At 49.7% G+C, this 23054-nt stretch overlaps 1 protein-coding gene across 1 annotated transcript; it reads right to left on the bottom strand.

Moving 5' to 3' along the window:
• Positions 1-2288: 2288 nt before the first annotated feature.
• On the bottom strand, positions 2289-8899 carry TENT5B (terminal nucleotidyltransferase 5B). The gene is made up of 2 exons (XM_037032939.1): positions 8470-8899; positions 2289-4101 (listed from the first exon to the last, which is right to left on the bottom strand). The coding sequence occupies exons 1-2, from the start codon at positions 8731-8733 to the stop codon at positions 3079-3081; spliced, it is 1287 nt and encodes a 428-aa protein (XP_036888834.1). The 5' UTR covers positions 8734-8899; the 3' UTR covers positions 2289-3078.
• Positions 8900-23054: the final 14155 nt, after the last annotated feature.

Raw genomic sequence — 23054 nt, 5'->3', positions numbered from 1 at the left:
ACACACTTGTGTAGGAGACATGCTGTCGTGCTTATCTGTGGGAAGTCAGTGCAGGGGCAGGAAGGTGCGGGGTTTAATGGCAGTGGCTTTGGAGTCAGACCAGCTTCTCTGACCTCTCTGGCATTAGTTTCTTGGTCTGTAACCTGGAGATGACCCCTGCTCTTCTCTCGTGGAGTTGTGAAGATGAAATGAGAGGTAATGATGGGGAAGACCTTAGCGTAGTTTGGGCCTGGAGTAAAACACTTTAGAAATGGTAGTGTTACTGGGAACTCCTGTCTCGCTCTCTCCTGCTTCTCACACCCATGTAGGCTGCGTATGGGCAGCAGGGAGCACATGCACCTTGCACAAGGCCAGCTAGACACGCTCAGGTACACGCACCCTCCCTAGACATGCCTGTTGGGAGCATGCATATGTTATCAAACAAGTTCCCTCTGCCCGAACACTGTTTCCCCGGACACCTGAATGGCTTGCTTCCCGCCACCTTTAATCTGTGCAATCAAATGTCACACTTTCAATGAGGTCCACCCTGAATTCTTTTAAAAATTGTAAACTCCAGTCCTGGCTGGTATGGCTCAGTGGATTGAGGAGTGACCTGCAAACCAAAGGTCGCCAGTTTGATTCCCAGTCAGGGTATATGCCTGGGTTGCGGGCCAGGTCCCCAGTACGGGGAGTGCTAGAGGCAATCACACATTGATGTTTCTCTCCTTCTCTTTCTCCTTCCCTTCCCCTGTGTCTAAAAATAAAAATAAAGTCTTTTTAAAAATCGTAAACTCCAGATATTTCAATCCCTTATTCTGCTATGTATCAATATATCTTTGAGCATCATTGACCTAAGACTATATAATTTGATTTCTACCTCATTAGAATATCATCTTTAAGAGGGTAGGAGTCTTGGTCTTGGTCTTGCTGACATATTCCCAACCACTACAGGGGTAGCTGGCTTCCCATGGGCTGAACATAGGTACACACACATGTACTGTGGGTTCCTGGCTTTCTCACCCTCTGAAACAAGCATGTCCAGGTGGAGCCCTCTGCCTACCCTAACAAGTTAAACATGGATGCCTGCACTGTGAGCGTCCTCTATGTGCCCAAACCGGGAGCTGGGACAAACTTAGCCCCTCCCAGGACCCCAGTTGAGAGGGCATACTCAGAGTGAAGGTGGGACTATTTTCAGTCACTAAGCAAAGAAACCTGTCACCCTTGTAGCCATTTTGAACCCAGCAGGGACCCATTGAGCAGGTGAGGCAGCTGGACTCATTCAGGTGACCTGGAGGCGGTGGGGGGGGGGCTCTGCTGTGGCCTTGTTTTTCTCACCCTGACTGAAACCATCAAAGCCACCACTTCAGAAGACACTAATGAGGCTAAATATGTCAAGAGCTTTGTAATCCCTGGATGAAAGCGACCTGGTAAACAGCAGGAAGGGAAGCAACCAGGACCTTGACTGGATGATGCCCTGAGGGAACAGCTCCCTGTGGGCTTGAGTTCAGTCTGGACAGCCTGATGTGGCCCCATGTGGGTCTGGAAAGGAGAGACCTGGCCCCCTAGGGAACCTGCTGAGAACCAGTTGGAATGTGCCCATTGGCACTTGGGCAGGACAGAGCCAGAGGACTGAGGGAACCTCCCTCAGATAGGGAGGCCAAACCTGGGCTTGGGCTCTGGCCCTGGGGGCCCCTGGAAATCTCTGTCTTGGCTGCCACTACTGGAGGAGTCTCCAGTCTGGATTCACCCCACTTGTTTTCCACCTGCTTCCTGGAAAGGGATGGGTAGGATGGGCAGAGATGAAGTCAAGCAGCCAGTGTGAGGCCAGGTCCAGGGTCATTAGGAAATCTCGGTTGGAAACACTGAAATATTTACTTTTTTTTTAGAGAGAGAGGGGAAGGGAGGGAGAAACAGAACCATTGATAGGTTGCCTCTCACACATGCCCCAACTGGGAACCAAACCCACAGCCCTGTGTCCTGACCAGGAATCAGATGACCTCTCACTTTGCAGGACAATGCCCAACCAAATGAGCCACACTGGTTGGGGCTGAAATATTTACTCTTGAACATAAGAATTGCTGAGGCAGTGTGCAGGTGCAAGTCATGTATGTAGACATGAGCTCCAGCACAGCTGTCAAGCTGGGGCTGGTGCTGAGGGGAAGGGGCATTTCACCAGCCACAGCCCAGGACTCAGACCCTGACCCCCATTGTCCCCTCCCACAACATAAGCCAGACTCGGGCTGGGGGAGGCAGCCATAGCCCCCACGTCATGAAAAACCCTCCTCCCAGGAGAAAACATGGCACCAGGCTCAGTGTAGACAATTTTTATTGGCAGGTGTTGAGTGCAAAATAGTAACAGGAGGCGGGTGTGGCTGTCCTCCCCCAAGTGAGGGCCCTGTAACCAGGCCAGTGGGGTGGGAACACTTGAATGGGACCACTTTGGACTCCCCCCTAAGAACAGTCTCCCAGGCAGGAGGGTTCCTCGTAACATGGGGGAAGGAGCCCAGGCCACTTGCGGCCTACTTACCACACTGCTGGATGGCTGAGGTTACGGGTGTCAGGGGACTGGGCCAGACAAAGCCCTCTCCAGGTGTCCGCCTCGTGCCTCACTTTCCCTCCCTCCATTGATTAGCCAGGTTGGAACACCAGGCCCAGCCTGACCCAAAGTGATTAGTTCCTATAATGTACCATATTTCAGTCATTGTATTGGCTGCAGGCCCTCACTGCAGGCTGGCCTTAGCCAAAAAGACCCTTTCTGGGCCACAGAAAGCAACCCAAGATGATGAACACTGAGGCTACCACCCCAACACATGCTTTGTCTCTTAAGGGCAATTACCCCCAAGACGAAAAGCTCTTGTACCCCACAGCTGGTCTAAGTGTGCTGCAACAGGCAAAGGGTCCATCTGCCAACAGCCCCGGCTTGGCCTTACGCCCAGAGGGCCTCACTCAGGGAGTCTGCTCTGTTCAGTCGAAGGCCCAACCCTGCAGCAGTGCTGGGCCACCTGGCATAGGCTGCCTGTCTCTGGTCATGCCCTCCACACACTTCTGGAGGCCCCACTTCATCTGGGGAGGCCCAGTCACTTCTGGCCAGGGTCTGAGTCAGTTACAAGGCAGCCAGGTGGGGTAGCAGGAGTGGGCTCGGGCCAGCAGAGGCTGCACCGGGGTCACATAGTAGTTGACAGTGGGAGGCACAACTCCATTGGGGCCTGGAGGGCGCCAGGCCAGAGCAGCAGCAGCAGCCGGGCCCTGCTCAGCTAGCGCCTGGAGCGCCATGGTGGCGATGAGGTCCAGCGTCTGGCGGCGCTCATGGTTCATGAGGCACACGGTGCTTTCATTGACCACCTGGTGCAGCGTCACCAGGCAGGCATAGCGGCGGGCTGAGTCGGCCCCGCTGAAGTGGGCCTCCAGGTAGCGCTCCAGCGTGCGCTGCTGCTCCACCAGGTCCGGGAAGTCGATGAAGAAGCGGGAGCACATGTAGCGTTGCAGGGCACACACATCCGTGCTGGGCTGTGGCCGGAAGCCACGCACCAGGAGGTGGCAGTACTTGAGGAGGCCACCACCGCGGATCTCTTCGGGGTTGCGAGTGGCGATGACTCTGTGCCGCAGGTGCTCCAGGGCTTCGTTGAAGTCCCCGTACAGGCTCTCACCTGTCACAGATGGATGGAAGGCCTCAGACATGGGGGTGGATGAGCACTGGCCGAAGAGCAGCAGGGAGTCCAGGATGATCTGGAAGGAGTCCACACTGAACTCGAACTGGCGCCTGACTGAGTCCACAAATTTGAGCTCCACATTCTTGCCACTCTTGTTGGATAGTGAGATGAGGCTCCAGCGGTCTGTGTCTGTGCACACCTTCACCAGCTTCTGCACATATGCCTCCTTGAGTGTCAGTGGTGTGATCTTGGCCCGGCTCACACCAGCGGGCAGGAAGTCCAGCAGGCAGGCCAGCACCACCTCCTTGGTTAGCTGGAAGGAGGCCTCATTGCGCAGGTCCACACGGAATACCAGGTCCAGATCTTTATAGCCCAGGCCATTCTCAGGGTGCAGCACGTGGCTGGCTGCTGAGCCGTGCAGCCGCACACTATGCACGTGCAGCCCCTGTGCCTCCAGGCTGCTGCGGACAACCTGGGGAGGGGACAGCAGGAAGGAGAGGTGTCAGGAGCCTGGGTCCCTGAGGCCCACTATGGGCTTTGACTCTAATAGTGACAATAACATCAACCACTGTTGACCACTTACCAGCTGTCGTGCTTTTGGAAAGACTTTTAACTCTCTAAGCATTGATTTCCTGAGCTAGGGAGTGGCCTATTGGAGGAAAGCCTCAGAAAGCACAGCAATAATGGTAACACACACAATCATAGAATTTACTAAAAGCCAGGTACTGTTCTAAGCACTTTATATGTTAGGATATAGATTCACGTAATTCTCACAATCACGCTGTAAGGCAGGTAACTATTATCCCTGTGTATTATCACTATTACCCTGTGTTTGAGTCCTATAATCCCAGTTTATAGATGGGGGATCTGAGGCACAGAGAGGTTACCCACAACCACGCCGAGACAGGGACCGGCTGAGAGCAGAACTCAGGTTAGTTGGATTCTCAAGTGCAGGCACGTTCTTTTGACAGTGAGATACTCATTCATCTTTACAAAGACACAATGAGGCAAATATTATACTCATTTTACAGATGAGGAAACTGAGGCTTACCGTGGTAAGATATCTAAGGCTTCGAGAAGCTATTCAGAAATGGTAGGGCTAGAGTTAAAACCCAGACCATTTCCACTCTTGGGAGAGGGGATGGGTCAAGATCTTGGGAAACTTCCCACATCAAGTGGGAAGAGATGTAACAGATCCCACCTGTTGCCACAGGAGCAAATGACCGGAGAACCTACAAGTCTTCTTGAACCTGCTCCTCTAGCCAGGGATGTCTTCCCAGGCCTCGAACCAGGTGGGGAGAAGAGGAGAGCTGGGCTGAACAGTTTTCTCAGCAATTCAGAGTGCTTCATACACTGTCCTGAAAGTGACCAGGCAGCATTCCTTCTCCGAGTGATTCTGCAACTCGTGCTGCCAAGTCAGCGCACCTGTGGAGGGGAAGCCCTCCTCACCTCTCAGGGAATGAGTGCAAAGAATGCACCTAAGTGCTGAGAAGGCAAGCCGTGGTGGGGCAATATGAGGCGGGCGGGTCCCTCCAGAAAGGCTTCCGGGAGGAGGACCTTGACTTTCGGGAAGGTATTATTATGGCTCTGGGGGGATGAGTGACTGGCCATCAGAATCTTGCAAGGGCATGGAGGGTGGCTGGGGGAGGGGTAGAAGAATATGGGTTAGGAACCTATTGGGTGCCAGGCACCAGACCTTCTCACCAGAATCTACAGGGGATAGGTCTTTATGATCTCCAAGTTATAGAGGGGGACTCTGAGGCTCCCAGGAGTGAGTCACATGCCCAAGATCATTTGAAGTCATGTGCCTTTAAATTCAGATCTGATTGACTCCAAAGTCTGTCTCCTTTTTACCACATTGCCATTCCAATGTTGAGAGGGAGCAGAGACCAGAACATAGGGTTCATTCTCCCTCCCTCTCAAAGTTTCAAAGTGAGGCCAAAGCTTCCAGTCACTGAAGCCCATAGCCAGAATAGTTGGGGAGCAGGAAGGTGAGTGTTGGGAGAATGACTTGGCTAGACAGACAGGGGAGGCTGGAGGTAAGGGGCCAGTTGACGCAGTCCAGCCGGTGGGACTTCTAACACATACCCTAGCAGGTATGTCCATGTAGACCAAGGAAAGGGATGGGCCAAAGACCTTGTTTCAAAGACCTGGTCAGCCCTGCAGAGCAGACCAGCCCCCTCCCCAAGTATCATTAGAGCTAAGCCTTACTCAGTGCCAACTCCTGCCCCCAGGGCATGGCATCTGGCCTGGTGAGTAGGTAGCAGTACCCTTGTTAAACTGCCTGCGTCAGGCCATGGGGCCAGCTATGTCAGCCAGACAGAGGCTGTTGTCTCTTTCCCAGGTGTGACTACAGCCAGCTTGGCAGACAGTTCCAGATACTGTCACACCCAAAGACTGCAGGGCAGCTTGGAGCCTCCTGAATCAGACTTGCCAGCCATGGAGGGGGCAGTGGCGGCACCCTCCTCTCTCCTGTGCAAGGGCCTTCCCTGGAACCACTCTGCTCCCAGGTCACTGCTGAGACCTGCAGGGAGACTGTAGCTGCCGCCAGACAGCAGCCTAATAAAACTTCAAACCCACCTAATGCAAGCCCTCTGGCTGCAGCTGGAGAGATAAGATTGTGATCTTGGGCAAAGGACTTATCCAAGGTCACAAGCCAATATCTGGCTGAGCTTAATTATAACCAGGCCTCCCAGACTGCAGGGGGCTTCCTACAGAAGAGTGGGTCCCCCTAGTCCAGGTACAAGCAAGAAGAGCATCCCTAAGTGCTTAAATTTCTACTGTTGGTGAAACCCTTGTGGGGAAAAGAGGGAGAAAGATTCCAATTATTGACCTGTGGGGCAACTCAGCACTGGTGAGAAGGCCAAAGTTAACAACCAGCGCCTACACCACATACCCCTAGCAGCCGCACCGCAAACTTCCCACCAGCTTGGCTTGTGAAGCTTCCAGCTGCAGATTCCTGCCAGGAGATGGACTTTCTCCCTTGTGGATGCAAGTGCACAGGCCAGGTGAAGGCACCTGTTCCCTTTGGATTCTAGAACCAGAAAGGGTATTGGAGAGCAGTCCAACCCATCCCCATTGAATAGATGGGGACACTGGGCCCAGCCAAGGGAACAGACAACAGTACAGGTCCCAAACCTCCCAGTCCAGCTCCGAAGTCTCTGCTGCCCCTCCCCACCACAGCAGGCAGCTCCTTGTTCTATGGTGTCTCTGGTCTTTGTCTAGGAGGACATTGCACTACTATCGAATTGTAAAGGCAGCTCCTGTTGACCTGCAGTCTCCTCCACCTGGTTGGGAGGACTTGGAAAGCAGAAAGTCTGGGTACCAGTCATTTCTATGAAGAGGGCTTGGCACAGAGCAGCACTAGTAAAGGCAGTTTGGACCATACTGACCAGGGCAGGTACTTCTCCTCCAGGGCACTCCTTGTCTTTGCAGAGGAGAGCTGCCACACTGGGCTCCTCTACTCCCTCCCCCATGCCTGGGACAACAGTCCTGGAAGTACAGCAGTTGTCGTCCAAGGTTGACCTGACTGCGTCGGGGAGAAAAGCCTCAAATGGTTTCCTAATTACTCCGTGACAGCGGGCAGCGCAGCGGAGGAATGCCTCTGTGAGGTGCCACTGGGCTGCAGGTGAGTCAGCCCTGGAGAATCTGCCCCCACCCCCTCCCATTCCTTGGAAGGGAGGGCAAGGCAAGTCCCCCAATGAGCACCCCTCCCTCTCTGTGGAAGCTAAGGCTTCACCTAGCTTGTTGGCTACTGCTGGAGAAAGAAAGTCCATCTCTGGTAGGAAAGTGCAGGAATTATGGCTGATTTCTGGTTTCTTCCTATCAGAAGACATCTCATAAGACTTAGAAGTTGAGTACTGGGAGTGGGGAAGGGGTGGAAGCAGCTCCCAGAAGACCCAAGATTCTCTGCATTTGATTTTCACTTCCGTAGATAGTCTTAGGCAGCTCACTTCCCCTTTGGGGGCCTCAGCTTCCCCAGCTATAAAATGGGCACAATAATTACCATAGTCTAGTATGTCAGAGCATGACACTGCATGGGCTGTACAGATGAAAGAGCAATTTTAGGGTTGCTGAAGGTCAGGTAAAGGGAAGAGGGAGTCTGGGGAAGAGGAGGGGGTTGCCAGAATTCTCTTCTCCTGCTCCTCAGGACACAAATGGGGCTTGGGATCCGGTCTGACTTTCATTTCCAATTTGGGGAGGAGAAGAAACACCTAAACTGGACACCTGACGTTGCCTTCCAGCACGCAGGCATTGGGTCTGGCCTGGTGCTTAATCTCCCCTGGCCACAACCCCAGCTAAGAGGGAGTTCTTTGTCAGGATTTCTTGGCTCTTCCACACAGCTAGGGGGCTCTTGATTCAAGGGCTGCGGGAGCACAGGACAGAATCTGCCCCCAGGTCCTTGAGCGAGGGAGAGTGTGGCAGTGAGGCCCAGGAGTGGCGATTTGGAAATGAAAAGAACTATTTTGGACCCAAGAAGGCACACCCACCCACCCAGAGCTGCCTGGCACCTTTTGTCCTTGCAGGTGGGACTGTTCTTTCCCAGCTGCCAAGTCTCTCCTCACTCTGCTCCCTTCCAAGCCAGAGCCTGGGTGAATTTCGAGGGGAATCGGGACTCCCCAGGGACGGGGGCAGGGAAAGCCAAGAGGGGAGGTATTATGAGGTGCAGGGGGAAGGGAATATAATCTACATCAGTGCTGTGCCTTTTTGTTTCAGCCTCTGCCCCTCTCGGACTCTGATTTTCCATAGCTGCCCAGCGAATTGAGCAGACTCCGGGGTCCTTCCAGCCACAAGAGCCTTAGGATAGAGACCCCAGACCCCTCACCCAGCGCCCTCTCACCTGCACGATCTGCCCCGGCTGCACGCTCAGCGTAGGGAAGTTGCCACGCCCGTGAATGGGAATCGGCTCTCTCAGGAGCGCGTCCAGCCGCTTCACCTGCGGCCAGCCCAGCCCACTCAGGTGCCGTCCGAGGGAAGCCGAAGAGGCTTCCGGGCCGGGGCCGCCGCCCGTCTGGGAGGCCATGGCCACCGCCGAGGCCGCGGTCGTCCCAACCTGAGCAGTCGCCGGGTCCCGGCTCTCAGCTCCGCTCTCCGAGGGCATCATTAACCCTGTCCCGGGGCCCCGACAGCAAAAACCGCGGGTGGTTAAGGGGAGGAGGGCAGGGAGATCGGCTGGGCGGGAGCCGAGGCGGGGGGCGCGGCTGCAGGGACTGGACGGCCGCGACCGGGAGGCAGTCCTAGGGCACACCTTCGACGGCGACGACCTACCGACCCTAAAGCTTGTCGCTCCGGGCCCAGAGGACTTTTATAGGCCGCGGGCGGCATGCCCATTGGTACCGGCAACTGTCCGACAGCTGGAGCTGCCCCGCCTCTCGACAACCCTGCCATTGGCCAGCAGAGTCAGGGAAATTCCGATTGGCTGAGAGGCACGCCCCTGCCCCGCCCCCTTCCCGACTAAATCGCCTCTTTGGTCCTTAAAGAACTTTTGTTCCCGGTGATTGGCCCAGGCGGAGCAGGACCCCGACTTAAAGGGATTGCGCTTTCTCAGGGCAGACGGGAGGGAGGTGACCAGTGGAGTTCGCAGCGGAGTCGAACCACAAAGAAATTTCAGGGTTTATTTTGTTTGTTTGTTTTTGGTGCTGGAAGGAATTTAGAAACACCTGGCCTGGTCCTAGTCACCCACTGTTTGCAGAAGCCCAGAGAGACTGTGCCACTTGTTCAACTCCACACAGCGCTCCTGCTTTCCCGCAATTTCCAGAGGTGAAGAAAGGTAACAAACTCAGTGTACTGAGGTAGAGACTTTTTTAACGCACTCTCTTGATTGTCCCTTGATAACCACAGGCTGGCCAGCCTTAAGGTTCGTGTTCAGAGGAGGGGAAACCTGCTCAGAGAGGGGACGCGGGTGACCCCCTCGAGGTCGTCCCCACTGCTGATCCTGGACCATAGAATCTGTGGGCGCATGCTAATTCTACTAAACTTGCACAGACCCAGGGCTTTTATTGGACTGGAGGATAGAGGGAAACTCGAACTGGGGACTTGGTCTTCCTGACCCAGTGTCTCAGGCCCTTCTGCCGCCCCGTCTGTCAGGGGCTTCCTGTGTGGCTGGTGGAAATCTTTCCTGCCAGCCTTTTCTCAGCCTTCTCAGTCCTGTGTGCCCTTAGGCAAGTCACTAAACCCCTCTGAGTGAGTTTCCTTATCCATCCCAAAGAAGGTGCTCAGTAAATATTTTTTTTAATTTGATTTATTTATAGATAGCCAAAGAGTTTCATATATTCCATTGAAATAATATGTTTACAAGTTTTTGTTTTCCACTTTACACAGCCCAGAGGGATGCAGTTTATTATTACTTTTAGTCTTTTTTTTTCTGAATTTTAATATATGTTCTTGTGGCAAAGTTTTAGAAATTGAGTCTGTGTGATTCATCACTATAATATTTTCTCTTACGTGAAATGTTATGCTTCTAACAATATGTCAAATTAAATATCATCCTCCTAACACTCCCATTCTGTGAGGCAGTCTGGGAAGGAGTAATATGCCCAATGTACAGAAAGAGGAATCAAGACTGGAAATAGTATACTATATTTCAAAGTCACCAGCTAGCCTCTGACAAACGCAGGACTAGAACCCTGGAGGCCGACTCTCAGACTAGAGCAACTACTTCTTCTTTCTGGAGGCCCAGCACAAGCAAGATCCTGCCCTGTCCCCTTTCTCCATCTTGTTTGGGATCAGGGGCTTCCTCTGTCCCCTAGAAAGGGGACCTGCTGCTTACTTCACTGCCTGGTTGTATGACTTTGGCCAAGTCCTTTGCACTGTCCTAGGCTAAGTTGCTTGCAATTTTGTTTTACCTTCTCCTGAGAGATGAGAAATAGATAAGCAACCACTTGTCTGAGTCCAGAATCTCCAAACCCTTGACCTCTATGCCTCAGAGGAAGGAAGAGAAAGGGAACTAACATTTACTAGATACCTGCTATGACCAGATCACTTTATATACATCACTTCTAATTCCTAAAAATACAGCTTGCAATGTGGGATCATTATCCTCAATTTAGAGATGAAGAAACCAAGGTTTAGAGAGGTCAAGTGAAATGCCTAAGGTGATACAACCACTAATTGGCAGTGTGGGACTCAAATCCAGGTCTCCTGACTCCAGAGTCCTATTTCTCAGCTGCTTCTCATGGAAGAGTTGGTACAGATCACAGCCATGCTTGGTGCAGCTCTCGTACCACCCACAGATCCATTCGTTCATTGATTTATTCATTCAAACATTAGACAACACATATATACTAAGCACTTACTGTATACCAGGTGCTGGACTAGGCCCAGAGCTATGAAAGGCAAGATTCCTGACCTTTAGAACTAACGTTGTAGTGTAGAAAGACAATAGTCAAGTAAACAAGTATGTAAGATGTTTCACATAGTGCTAAGAAGAAAATAAAACAGGATAATGGGAGAGGGAGCAACCACGAGTGTATGTGAGTATGAAAAAGAGATACGCTGAGCGAGAAAGAGAATTGGAGACATCAATCATATCATTAGATGATGTAATCATGGAAGGCCTCCTAATGAGGTGGCATTTCCATTGAGTCTGCTGGATCCACTTCTGCCCTATCCTCATGCTTGTTTCTAGACAGGGCAGCAGAGAAGGTGCTAAGCCACACATTCCTAGAACTCTGAAGGCTCAAGCTGGGAGGTCTTTTGACAGTCATTTTGTTCACTCTTTGCACTTTATAGATGGGAAGCCGGGGGTCCAGAAAGCAGAAGGGATTTTCCCAGGGAGACTGGCTGGGGCTGGAACTACGCAGGGGCAGGGCCTTGTGAGGGTGGCCTGGTGCTGTGCACAGTCCACACGATTGAATCAGGTTCTCTGAGGAAGAAAATGTAGATCTCTTTTCCTCCCTCCTTCCTTCTGTCTGTGCTAGGAAGAGCAATTAGCAAATTCACGTACTGTGACTCACCCTTCTGTAGGCACTTCTATTCCCAAAGCTAATTGGTCCCATGTTTGCCATGTTTGCCCAGTCACAGGATCTAAACATCATTATGATGGGGGTGGGGGTGACTTGGGGATGTAGGAAGAGGATAGAGGAAAAAGCGGGGGTGGGGGCGGGGAGAGAGAGAGAGAGAGTATACTGAAAGAGAAGAGGTATGCTCAATAGAGTTTCTCATTTTCACCAAAACCAAACTTTAATTGTCCTGGTGAATGGAGGGAAACAATGGCAGCTGGGGTACATCCTAAAGAGTCCGACTGGCTTTCAAATGTTATACATGAGTCTTTTACCCTATACAAATTTCCCATATTATTTCGGACTTTGATTGATTTTAAAAGGAAACTTCATGTCTATGATAGTTGAGTCTCAGTGACGTAGAGGTAAGTCACTTTCCCTATCTGGACCCCAGTTTTCTATTCTATAAAATGGGAATGAAACAGGAGTCAGGCTCTTCCATTCACACCTTCTATGATTTGAGGTAGTGGGAAGGGAGAGAGTTCTGGGGAGAGTCTTGGTGCCTACACTGGCCCTCCCTCAGCTTTGGGATGCCAAACAAGAGCCTGGAATCGCACTAGGCACTAATTTTTTGACACAGGAGCAATCTCTCACTCCACCAATATAAAGTGTACAACTCAATACTGATTTGTATGCTCACGGAGTTATTCAACCAGTACCATAATGAATTTCAGAACACTTCCATTAGCCCCTAAGGAAACCCTGAACCTTTCAGCAGGCAATCACTCCCTATTTTCCCCTAATCCCTGCAGCTCACAGTTCTAGGCAACCACTAAATTATTTTCTGTTTCTATATAGATTGGCCTATTCTGGACATTTCATATAAATGGAATCGTATACTATATGGTCTTTGTGATTTGTTTGTTTTTTTACTCAGCCTAGTGTTTTCAAGGTTCATCTGTGTTGTCGCATGTATTAGTGTTTTCTTCTTTCTTTAAGATTTTATTTATTTATTTTTAGAGAGAGGGGAAGGGAGGGAGAGAGGGAAAGAAACATCACTGTGTGGTTGCCTCTCCCACGCCCCCTACTGGGGACCTGGCCCACAACCCAGGCATGAGCCCTGACTGGGAATCGAACTATAACCCTTTGGTTCACAGGCCAGTGCTCAATCCACTGAGTCACACCAGTCAGGACTATTTTTTCTTTATCGCCAAATACTATTCCCTGGATACATGGATATAACACATTTTATTTATCCATTCATTAGTTAATGGACATATAGGATGTTTCCACTCTTCTACTATTATGGATGCTGTTAGGAATATTCATGTACAAGTTTCTTTAAACACTTTTTAGAGCAGTTTTAGATTCACAGCAAAATTGAGAGGAAGGTCCAGAGATTTCCCTTATAGCTTCTGCTCCCGCATATTGCGTAGTCTCCCCCATTGTCAACGAAACCCTACCAGAGTGGCCCACTTGTTACAGCTGATGAACTTTCACTGACTCCTCATGATCACCCAGAGTCAGAGCTTACATTAGGGCTTTCTCTTGGTGTTATCCATGTATACGTTTTTGTGTGGGTGTGTTTTCATTTCTCTTGGATTTGTACCTAGGAGTAGAATTGCTAGTCATAAGGTAACCTTATGTTTAAGCATTTGAGACTTTTTCTCAAAGCAGCTGAATCATTTTACATTCCCATCAGCAGTGTGTAAGAGTTATGTTTCTGTATGTCCTCACCAACACAAGTAATTATCTGTCATTTTGATTATAGCCATTTTGGTGGGTATGAAGTTGTATGTCCTTGTGATTTTGATTTTGATTTCTCGGGGGCCTAATGATGTTGAATCTTTTCATGTGTTTTTTGGCCCATCTGTATCTTTGGGGAAAGGTTTTTTCAAATCAATCCTCTGCCCATTTTTAACTGTATTATTTGAAAAAAATTACTGTTGAGTTCTGAGAGGTCTTTGTATATATTCTAGGTATGTGTCCTTTGTCATATACATGATTTGCAAAATTTTCTCCCATTCTAATAGTGTTCCCCTGCCTTTTTTTCCTTTTCCTCTCACTGATTTCAGAGAGAGAGAGGGAGAGAGAAAAAGAGAGAAACATCAACTTGTCACTCCACCCACATACGCACTCACTGGTTGATTCCACTTGTGCCCCAACCTGTCAACCCATTGCTCCTACCAAGCTACCAGGCCAGGGCCAAAGCTGAATTCTTAACAGAATTGCTCCTCCCACAGGAAATGGCAACTTCCAGTTCTTGGACTGAAAATCCAAGGCCATTTTTAATTTCTTTTTCTATAACGTCCCACCATTACCCTCTCTCTCACTAGCCCCCTTCTATTGTACTTGCCTTCTACAGTCTCTTTTTAACCCAGCAGCCAGAGTGATTCCTTTAAATTTTTTAAAATTTATTTTTAGAGAAGGGAAGGGAGGGAGAAAGAGAGGGAGAGAAACATTGGCGGGAGAGAAACATTGATGTGAGAGACATCAATTGGTTGCCTTTCACACAACCCCAGCTGGAGACCTGGCTCTCAACCTGGGCATGTGCCCTGACTGGAACGGAACAGGTGACCTTTCAGTTCACAGGCTCAGTCTACTGAGCCACACTGGCCAAGGCCAGAGTGACCCTCTTAAAACCCAAGTAAGGCCCTGACCAGTGTGACTCAGTTGGTTGGGTGTCATACAAAGCAAAAGGTTGCCAGTTCGATTCCCACTCAGGGCACATGCCTGGGTTGCTGGTTTGGTCCCAGGTTTGAGGTGTGTATGAGAGACAACTAATCAATGTTTCTCTCTCATACGGATGTTTCTTTCACTCTCTCTTTCCCTCCGTTCTCTTCGCTTTAAAAATAAAAAAATCTTTTAAAAAAACAACACCTCAGTTCATGTTGTTTTAATGCCTTCATCACACTTGGAGTAAAAGCTGGTCCTTCCAATTACCACAAGGCTCTACTGAATACTCCACCTCGTTCCCCCTCCTGTCACTCATCAAGGAGGCCCGTGGGCTTCCTTGATGTTCATCTCCCACCTCAGGGCTTTTGCAATGGCTCTTGCATCTGTCCCTACACCTCTTCCCCTTGATAGCCAGGTGGCTTCTCCCTGAGTTCTTCCTGGTCTTTTCTCCATGTGTTCTTTCTCAGTGAGGCCTTCCAAAAACACAGTGAGAACGGCAGCCTCCCTCTCCAGCCCAGGTGTCCTCTACTCCAGCGATTTTCAACCTTTTTCATCTCACAGCACACAAACTAATTACTAAAATTCTGCAGCACACCAAGAAAGATATCTTTTGCCGATCTGACCAAAAAATAGGTACAACTTTGATTCATTCACACCGCATGGCTGTTGTGTTGGCTGTTGTCTTGTTTTTATTGGACAGTCTAAGGGGAGAGAGGTTGGTGCCCCCGACTAAACAGCCAGCGACACATACTTGAAAACTGGCTGAAAATCCCGCTCTGCCCTATTGTTCCCCCAGCACCCAACGCCGTCTATGCATCGTGCTGTGACTTGACCTGCTTCTGCACGGCTTGTTCCAAAGCTTCAGGAAGGCAGGGGTTTTGTCTGTTTTCTGCCTGTCCCAGCTCCAGAAACTGCTCAGTAAATATTCATGGAATGAGTGAAGCAACACTTGAAGAATGAAGGAAGGAGCCCTCTTCTAGATCCAGATCTTGCAGCAAGTGGGGCAGTGTGGCCACAGCCAGATCTCTGACATGGGGACTTTCAACTTGGGACTTGGGGATTCCTCCCAAGGTCACTGCAAGTTGGTTCCTGTTTGCCAGCCGAGGCAGCCTGGTGTAGTGGGAGCCGAAAGCTTGAGTTCCTGTTCCATCTTGGCCTCTTATTGTCTGTGTGACCTGGAGCAAATCACTCTCCCTCTCTGAGCCCCAGTTTCTCATCTGTTCATCGGGTCGTTGTCACCTACTCTCAGAGCGGCATAAAAGACCCAGTGTGTGAGCAGTGTCTGGTGCCCTGCGTGTAGTCCATGTACTCAGCCCTCAGTCCATGCTTGCTCTCCCCAGAAACAGCGCTAATTTGGAGCACGGTTCAGATGGGTGATTTTGTTTTTTGTTTGTTTTTGTGGTGTGGGAAGGACATAGAGAGAGTGAGATCACAGAGGAAGCTGAAGCTCTGGGAGAGAATCAAGAGGGCCAGGGCTGGGCTCTGAGGGACAGAGAGGGGCAGCAGAGGGCAGAGCTGTCAGCAGGGCACACCTGGGGCTCACTTCCTTCAGGTTCAAGGCAGTTCACAGAGTCACTCCCTCTCCCTGCCGTTGCCATTTGAGCCTGTCCAACCCTGGTGGAGATGACTGCTGATTACACCCATTTCATGGGTGAGGAGTGTTGCATCCACCAACTGCGAGAACAAATGTCGGAGATTTTCAGGGTTTCAAAGATGTTACTTTATTGGCCAAGTTTAACCTGCGCAGGGGCGAACTCTCAAAGTGTCCGGAGACACGGGGCCCGCAGGGGCTGCAAACGAGAGTTGTGCCCAGCGCTTACAGCTAAGTCCTTATATAGAGGCAAGTGAGCGTTGCACAGAAGCAGATGTGGCGGTTAGCTATTGGCTTACAGATCCCGCGCTCAGGAACAGGGGGGTCTGACTCAACTGAAAGGAAAAATTTGAAACTAAACAGATGGCAATCAACTTACAGGATGTTTGCTAGGGACGCAGGCTCCTTGGGGCTGAGACTATTTTTCTTGTTCCCAACATTCCCCCGTTTTCTTTGGGGGTATGTCAAACCCTTGACTTTTCTTTATTTGGGATAATCAAGGGTCCTAGGATGGGGGCTAGGAAGGAGAGAAGAGTGTCCTGCCACTAGGAGGATGCTCCTGTCCTGGCCCTGGGCCATAGTCAAGTCTATTTATGCATTGTAAGTTTTCTTCAACTAAGCCACTTTCATTATTTTTCTCCTCCTGTGATTAACTATTAGGAGGGGTTCTGAGATTCCTTTCTCTTTCTGGAATCATATAAAGGACAATGGACGAAGGTCTCATCTTCTTATAACTACTTCAGGCTGGACATGGACGTCGTCCTACCTACCCTTGGGTCAGGGGTACCCTGAAAGAGGAGGAGGTGGGTGCAGCACAGAGGGAGTCCTTCCGGCAAGGGGAAGGACCTTACAGGGTCCTGGTCAGTTGGCTGTCACCAGGAAGTCGCAGGCTTAGTGTCCAAAGGCTGGCATTACTGGACCGTTGGCCTTCTGATCAGGTCATATTCTGGAGGTGACAGATTAGGCAGGTCATAGGCATACGGCCTATGTAAACAGAAGAACACACAGATTAATTCACACAATAATTCCCAAACCAGTTGCTGTGCCTGTGAGACTGTCTTTTGGGATGACATTCTATTGCAAGGTCCTTCCTGAAATGACATTTAACAGTGGCAATTTGACAGGTCCTTTGCACCTGTAAATTGTACATCTTTGGTGACATCACAAACCTGGTTTCAACTCTTAAATGAAAATAAGACAGTTTTAAGACAGTTAGCTGTGCCATTCTGATATCTAATATTGAGCATAGTGATTTTCCTTGAACTATAATTTTTCTCCTTAAGATCACCCTCACTGTTATTACAGGGACTACTTTAGGTCCCACTTTTTATTTTGACTGTTTATTTGCATAAACACACCAAGAGCAGCCTGGGTCACTTACGATCTTCAAGTCCGCTTTGCTGGAACTCACACAGGGAACCTTCAGATTGACTTCTCAGTCCACCCCTCAGGGCACAGAAGCAGAGCCACACATCCTCCATCTGGCTTCGCCTGTACCAGTCATTTCACTCAAATCTTTGAGCCTCTATTGTGCCTATAGGTTCCTTTTAGCCATCTTTCAGGAAGGCAACCTTTGTTCCTTCCCTGGAAAGACTGGCACGAACCGCACAACTAACCAGTGTACCAGGTTTTTCTCGTGGGCTTTTGATAGCTTCACAGGTCAATCCCAGTTCCTCTGAGCTCTCTGGTAACGACCAGAACCCATACATGTCTCCTTCAGGTGTGACATTCCAGTCAAAGTCTTGGTTAACAAAACCACTATTAATGACTGGTCTTATTGGTTTTATGCAAAGAAACCTTACGTTATCATTCATTCCTTCAGAATGCCAAATTCTGGAGGGATCAGGTAGGGAGAAAAACACAAAGCTTGAAGGAAAATCTTTCTAATACCTATCAAGATGCATCTCTATGCCTTATACCTTCTATTACTAACATCACATAATTTCTTTCCAAAACTTTCACATTTCCATTTATTTTTATAACTTCCCACAGACTTTCTACAATATTTATAAACCTTCTATAGCCTTTTTACCTATCTAGATTTATCCATAATTCTCTTTTAATCCCTATTCCTTTCCCACACTGGGAAGGACTGTACTTAAACTCAGTATCTGGCAGCTAAAAGTCCCTAGATTTGCAGGGACATTTTTTCACCTTTCTGAAGCTTAGACCTTGCAAACACCTTATAAATCAGATGGTCAGCCTTGGACCTCAGTTCATGACCTTCAAAACTAGAACCATTCTTATCAAAACCAGTTACACAGAGAATTTTGACTGCTGCAGGGTCCACACAGCAGCAGCACACAGCTAAGCAGGTTTACACAGAAGCAAGAAAGCAGGGCTACTGAGAGGGTAATGTTCTTTTGTTCTTACTTCTTAGTTACTTAGTTGTTTACCCCTCCTTATCTTAGTGGCTCAGCAAAGGGACCCAGTCTCTCTGACTTGTCTGGGCTTGTCTAAACAGGTCTCTTGCTACATCTCCCCCTTTATCTATTCTGAGGATGGGAGGAGGTCTCCTGAAGATTTAGGGGCATTCCTAATTCTAAGCAGTGCCAGCGGCAGCAAATCTGTCCAAGGTCATCCAGTCTCCTTTTCAGTGAATGATTTTTGATCTCTGGCCAGGGCCTCTCTGAGGGGAGTGGCAGAGTTTCTGAAGCCCTGTGGCAGTCTGGTCTGGGTCTAAGCCAGCTAGGCTGAGGGCTGTAGGTGCCTGTAACTCTGGTCTTTGTTGCCTGCCAGTGGGCTTTTTCTCTTCCCTTTCAGATACGGATACAGAACAAAATCCAAAACACAAGAGTTCTGAAATAACACACAGGCATTCTCTTGCACCAGTGTGTCCACTGGTGCCTCACAGAGACCTGCTCCTTCAGACCCAGTCTCATGGCAGAGACATGCTGCTTTGCCTCAGGCTGAAGCACTCGTCAGCCCCAATTGACCCTTCCTAGGTCCCAGGTGGCAAAGGTATTTTCCCCAACTGGCTACAGGCGACCTTTCCTAGGTCTTACAACACAGGTTTCTGACCAGAAATAGAACCACATGTGAGAAATTTGCTCTTTTCCCACGAAACCAGAAAACAAGTAGTTGAGGTTTCCTTTACTCCAGGTTTAAAACTTTCACATCTTCTATACATATTTTTACTTATCTAGATTTATCTATCATTCTTTTTTACTCTTGGTTCCTCTGCCTCGGGATCGAGGGGTGTATATACCCTATATGCTTCCACAAGCCCCTCCAGGAGCACTGCTGGGGATTCCCCTCTGCCCTGGATGACTTCACTGACCTTACTAAAGTTGGTAGGCTTTCCTGCAGCTGCTCCGAGCCCCCTAGCAGAGCCCGGCGACACTGGAGGAGCGTGTCCCTTCCCCGGGTAGCACCAGGGTCCCAGGCTGGGGGCTGAGAAAGGAGATCAGCCCTTGGGGTTTCTCAGAGAACGGGGGACTCCGATGTTTCCAATTACATAAGTCACCGGTGGAAAAGGGCACATAAACCAGAGGGGGAGGCACCTGTGAAGGAGCATCCGGCACTAGCGGCGCTTCCCGGAGAGACAAAATGGTGGCATCTCTCGTCCTTCCAGCAAGAAGGGGGGGGGTGTCACTCTTGCTCCATAGGTTTTTTTACCCGCGGAGCTACAAGCACAGTCACTCTTACAAACACACAGACAAACATCCAAACAAATAACACAGTTCCACGAACACACGGACCATCAGACGCGCCCGGCACACAAACTGAAACTAAATGCAGTGCAGCGCGGCGCAGGGGAAGGAAAACCTAACGTGACTGGTCACAATCCAAATTACCAAAACCAAATTTCAGAGGGTGGCATCCCACCTCTGAAAGTCCCTGGGTAGGTCACAGGCAGCGTCCCGCCTACTACCACAGGGTTTCTTACTCCAGAGTACAAACACTAAAGAGAATTCTCACCAAAATACTTACTTAGCTCGAGCTCCCCGTCCGGTCTCGGAACCAAAACTCCAGCGAGGGAGAATCTCACTCGGGCCTCCAAATGTTGCATCCACCAACCGTGAGAACAAATGTCGGAGACTTTCAGGGTTTCAAAGATGTTACTTTATTGGCCAAGTTTAACCTGCACAGGGGCGAACTCTCAAAGTGTCCGGAGACACGGTGCCCGCAGGGGCTGCAAACGAGAGTTGTGCCCAGCGCTTACAGCTAAGTCCTTATATGGAGGCAAGCGAGCGTTGCACAGAAGCAGATGTGGCGGTTAGCTATTGGCTTACAGAGCCCTCGCGCGCGTTCGCGCACAGGAACAGGATGGGGTCTGACTCAACTGAAAGGAAAAATTTGAAACTAAACAGATGGCAATCAACTTACAGGATGTTTGCTAGGGACGCAGGCTCCTTGGGGCTGAGACTATTTTTCTTGTTCCCAACAAGGAGACTGAGGCTCATGAAGACGGCAGCATTCAACTTTGTCTAATCTCCACTCCTAGAGTGGAAGCTTCTCAGGTTCAAGGGCTGCTACCTTCCATTTCTGTCCTGTCAGGGCCAATGTTGCCAACTAAAAACAGGGCGGGTGCTCATCAGTGGGTTCCCCTGAGTGGGTTGCCAGCCCCAGAAGACCCCACCTCCCTTTTGTAACAAACATCTCTCAATACCTTCTTTCCTGTAATGAAATGCAATTCACAATAATATATACTATTTATACACTCCTAATTTGGGGGGAAAATGAAGATAATGTTCTAACTGAAATGTAAAGAAGAAAAAGAAAGGTAATCTTTTTAATTTTTCATTGAGATGTAATTGACATATGACATGTTTCAGCTGTACCACATGATTCTATGTTTGCACATGTTGTAAAGCGATCACCACAGTAAGTTTAGTTACCACCTATCAGCATTCAGTTACATTGTTGTCTTGTGACAGAGAACTTTCAAGACCTACTTTCTTAGCAGCTTTCAAATATACATTTTTGTTAACTGTAGTCACCATGCCGTATATACATCACTAGGACTTATTTATAGTTGGAATTTTGTAGATGTCTTTTTCTTTTTAAACCTGTAAGTGTGCAGGCTGACTCTTGTAGAACAGGGCTTCTCAAAGTGGGATGTGCATAAGAGTCACCTGGGTATCCTATTACAATACAGATTACAAATCTGCAGGTCTGGAGAAAGACCTGAGAGTCTGCATCTCTAACCAGCTCCCAGGTGTTGCCCAGCTTTTGCTCTGCAGGCTGCAGGAGGTGTCTGCTTCCCTGGTCCCACTGGGAGCCTCCGCCCACAGCCGTCCCCTTCCGCAGGCCCCAGCAAGGGGCAGCCCTGTCTGGCGCCTCCCAGGTGGCTGCCCAAGACAGTGCCCGCCCTGCAGCCCAGCCTCATTCCTGGCACACACAGGTGGCTGGGCGCCCTCTGCCTAAACAGCAGTTCCCACGGGAGGAGCCCGCCCTGGGGAATGAGCCTCTGGGGAGGGAGGGAGGCCTGGGGAATTGACATCCTAATGGGTGGGGCCTCTGAGTCCCCCTCCCCCTCACGCCAGCCCCACCCTTCTCCCTACTACAGTTTGCAGCAGTGAATCCCACTGCCTGGGTCGCTTGCTCCACCTACCCTCCCATCCCCTTTCCTCCTAAGCTCCCTCCTTCTCTTTGCCCTCTGTCTGGACCGGCCCATACGGTGGGGAATCCAGATGAAGCCAGCTGTTCCCCACCCTGAAGATACTCAGTCTAGGGGCCAGTAGATAGGCAAACAGACAAGTTTCATCTTTAAGCAGGTTTTCTGTTGAAAGGGGTGGGTAGGAGAGAGCTCATTCCAGCCTCCTGGAGCAAGCCCTTCTCTTGCCTGGGCCAGCCTAAAGGGATGAGAGCTGAGGATCCCCAAATCTGATTCAGCTCTGAAGTCCTGATCCCTTTGTGGCCAGAGAGAGTTTGTCCAACCCGAGGTGGGTAGGCCAGGTAGAAGACTTAATGTTGGCTAGAGCTGGTTCTGGGTAGGGTCGGGGGTCATGGGTCCTGGGGAGGCTCTGAGGAGGTCTCCCACCCACCAGGCCAGGCTGCCACTCTGTGGGTCCTGCTGGAAGGTGAAACGTTACTAACCCATGCCAATAGCCATCACAACCACCCTGCCCTCCCATGAGGACTGAACGCTACAATTTATATAAAACGCTTTGCTGGCCACCATCTCACTTGATCCTCATAAAGTTGGTATTAGTGCCATTAGTCAGATGAGAAAACTGAGGCCCAGAGAGGCCAAGTTGCTAACACAAGGTGCTAGAGCTAAGAGGACATCCTAGGACTTGAACACAGTCCCTGGGTCTGAATTATCCAGGAAGTACAACCCTTCTAACCCTTGAACATGGGGCCCTAAATTTCCACCAGAGTCCTTAACTTTGGATAGTAGAGCTGCACTATATAGTCACGCACCCCTCTTGATGACGGCCGGGTCAGTTACGGACCGCAGATTCAATGGCAATCCCGTAAGATTATAATGGAGCTGAAAAATTCATGCCTAGTGATGTTCTAGCCCTATAATGAGCTGACTTTGTCATGCAATGCATTACACAAATACTTTCCATTGCGTTATAATTGCCTGCAGTATTCAGTACAGTAACATGCTGTACATGTTTGTAACCTAGGAGCTATAGGGAAACAGAATTTGTCATCCCTGAATATGTCTCTTTGGCATAGGGTTACTCTAGGCTGCTAAATTTTAAGGAATGACAGGGAGAACCACTGAAAACCAAGTCGAGCTTACACTCTGTGTAACATACTTACTTTTGTAAGGAAAATGCCCATTTGTAAGGGTGTCTCCTTTGCTGTACGTACCTGGAGGTGGTGGAGGGAGGGGGAGATTGACATTGTATCAGTGCAGAAGACCAAGACTGAAATCTGCATAGTAACCTTACTGCGCTCTTCCTGCCTGGTAACCTCCCCTAATTCTCTCCAACCTCTTCCTTGGTCTTAGTATTTAAGGGTGTGGCTTCAGCCATTTGGACAAGTTGCTCAATTTTCCTGGATCCCTCCATGTATGTGTACAGGAGGTATGTATGTTATTAAACATCTGTTTGTTTCTCTCCCGCCACCCTATCTTTTATTATGGGGGTGTCTCATCCAAGAACCTGGTGCATAGAGAGAAAATTAATTATCTTTCCCTGTAAAGCAATAGGCTACCATTAGGTTTGTGTAAGTGTACTCTATGATGTTTGCACAACACAATTGCCTGACAATGCATTTCTCAGAATATATTCAATGTGACGTGGCACGTGACTGTAT

This window comes from Sturnira hondurensis, unplaced genomic scaffold (assembly GCF_014824575.4).
Source record: "Sturnira hondurensis isolate 20B ecotype Veracruz unplaced genomic scaffold, ASM1482457v3 Scaffold0021555, whole genome shotgun sequence".
In the NCBI taxonomy this organism is placed as follows: Eukaryota; Metazoa; Chordata; class Mammalia; order Chiroptera; family Phyllostomidae; genus Sturnira; species Sturnira hondurensis.
The sequence above is the reverse complement of the archived record's forward strand: the minus strand, read 5'-3'. Positions and strand labels throughout refer to the sequence as shown.

Bases quoted from the DNA above. Each gene is read 5' to 3' on its own strand.
- TENT5B (XM_037032939.1), bottom strand. From the start codon at position 8,733: ATGATGCCCTCGGAGAGCGGAGCTGAGAGCCGGGACCCGGCGACTGCT. The intron at 4,102-8,469 runs GTGAGAGGGCGC...TCCCCTCCCCAG, and splicing joins AGCCGGGGCAGATCGTGCAG to GTTGTCCGCAGCAGCCTGGA.